Here is a 1,907-nt window from a genome sequence, read left to right as displayed (position 1 = left end):
CCGGGCCCCTCTCCCGCTGCTGCTGCTGCTGCTGCTGCTGCTGCTGCTGCTGCTGCTGCTGCTGCTGCTGGTGTTTGGGAGTTGGAGGAAGCCCCCGCGGGACTCTTCCTGGAAGTCTTCGTCCGCGTCTGGGGGGAACTCCTCCTCCTCGGCCTCAGCAGCAGCAGCAGCGGGCTGCTGCCCCGCAGCAGCAGCAGCAGCAGCAGCAGCAGCAGCAGCAGGGCGGTGGGCCCCCAGCTGCTGCTGCTGCGGGATCGTGCGAGCTATCTCCTCCTTGGAAGCTTTTCGAAAAGCAAATGCTGCTGGGGGGGCCCCCGGAATAAAAAGGTTCTGCAGCAAAGTCAAGAAAGCCTTGGGCCGCTGCAGCAGCAAACAGATCCGCGGGAGGCCCCCCCCGTGCTGCTGGCAGCTGCAGCAGGAAGTTATGGAGAAGCAAGACTTCTTTTCGGGGCTGAAGAAAGCAGCAGCAGCTCCCAGCCTGCAGCCCGCGTGGCTGCAGCTGCGGGGCAGCAGCGGGCCCCCGCGGTACGACACTCGTGCTGCTGCGGGGTCTGCTGCTGCTGCTGCTGCTGCTGCTGCTGCTGCTGCTGCTGCGCCCGAACGGGATGCAGCAGACAAAAACGAAGGCGCGGACACGCACGGCAACTCCGGCAGCCGCCTCCCCAGGACCCCAGACGCTCCGCCCTCTCCTCCTGCTGCTGCTGCTGCTGCGGGATCTGCTGCTGCTGCTGCTGCGGGATCTGCTGCTGCTGCGGGATCTGCTGCTGCTGCGGGATCTGCTGCTGCTGCGGGATCTGCTGCTGCTGCTGCTGCGGGATCTCCTGCTGCTGCTGCGGCCGTGGGATCTGCTGCTGCTGCTGCGAAATCTGCCGCTGCTGCTGCTGCTGCTGCTGCGGGATCTGCAGCTGCTGCTGCGGGATCTGCTGCTGCTGCTGCGGAATCTGCTGCTGCTGCTGCGGAATCTGCTGCTGCTGCTGCGGAATCTGCTGCTGCTAAGATGCTGCGCTCTGAGAGGGAGGTGGGAGAGAGCGGGAAGGGAGGCCACAGAGAAAGCGAAACTGCGGGGGAATGGCCACGCTGCTTAGCTGCTGCTGCTGCTGCTGCTGCTGCTGCTGCTGCTGTTGCTGCTGCTGCTGGGAAGCAACTCAGCAGAAGCAGCAAAAGAAAGCAAAGAAGAGAAAGCAGCCGCAAGAAAAGGCAGGGGAGAGACCGCGGGGCCCTCTGGCCCAGCAGTGCTTCTCCCTGAGGCCCAAACATTGAAGCTGTTTGCTGCTGCTGCTGCTGCTGCTGCTGCTGCTGCTGCAGCCGCTGCTGCTGCTGCTGCAGCCGCTGCTGCTGCAGCTGCTGCCCCGTCTCCGTCTGAGAAGAAGTCTGCTGCTGCTGCTTTGGGGCATCGAGAAGGCCTCAGCTTGGGGCCTCCCGCCGAGCGCCTCCGCAGGCGCAGCGCTGCCAGCAGCAGCAGCAGCTGCAGCAGCAGCAGCAGCAGCAGCAGCAGCAGGCAAATGAGTTAAGCTGGGTTTTCCGAGATTAAGAGGCTTTCTTAGAGATCCGGCAGAGGCTGATTTCAATGTGTGCTGCTGCTGCTGCTGCTGCGTCGGCTGCTGCTGCGCATCGGCTGCTGCTGCTGCCCGGCGTGCTGCTGCTGCAGGCGGGGCCCGTCGATTCTCGCTTTGTAATTGACTTATTAAACATAAAACAATAATAAATTCAAACAAACTTCAATTGAAACCAAACGAAGACAGCTGCTGCTGCTGCTGCTGCTGCTGCTGCTGCTGCTGCTGCTGCTGGGGGCCTCTTTGCTTTGCTGCAGACACACGGGCTCGCCAGCGCCGATGCGCGGGGGCCCCTGCTGCCTCCGGGGGTTCCTTTTGCTTCTTTTTTGAATTTAATTTCTTTTTTAAATATAA

The 1,907-nt window shown here is 62.5% G+C and overlaps 1 protein-coding gene across 1 annotated transcript in view; it reads right to left on the bottom strand.

Annotated features, from left to right (window-relative positions):
- The window catches only part of ENH_00050050 (hypothetical protein, conserved), a gene marked incomplete at both ends in the record, with an annotated part of 5,679 nt that extends 4,422 nt beyond the window's left edge, over positions 1-1,257 (bottom strand). Inside the window, one exon of the mRNA XM_013585632.1 lies at positions 104-1,257. Coding sequence (XP_013441086.1) covers positions 104-1,257 — 1,154 coding nt within the window. The remainder of the gene's footprint in view (positions 1-103) is intronic.
- Between the last annotated feature and the right edge of the window lie 650 nt (positions 1,258-1,907).

This window comes from Eimeria necatrix, genomic scaffold (genome assembly GCF_000499385.1).
Source record: "Eimeria necatrix Houghton genomic scaffold, Enh_scaff394, whole genome shotgun sequence".
NCBI classification, from domain to species: Eukaryota; Apicomplexa; class Conoidasida; order Eucoccidiorida; family Eimeriidae; genus Eimeria; species Eimeria necatrix.
Note: the sequence above shows the minus strand (reverse complement) of the source record. Positions and strands in the feature narration are given on the sequence as shown.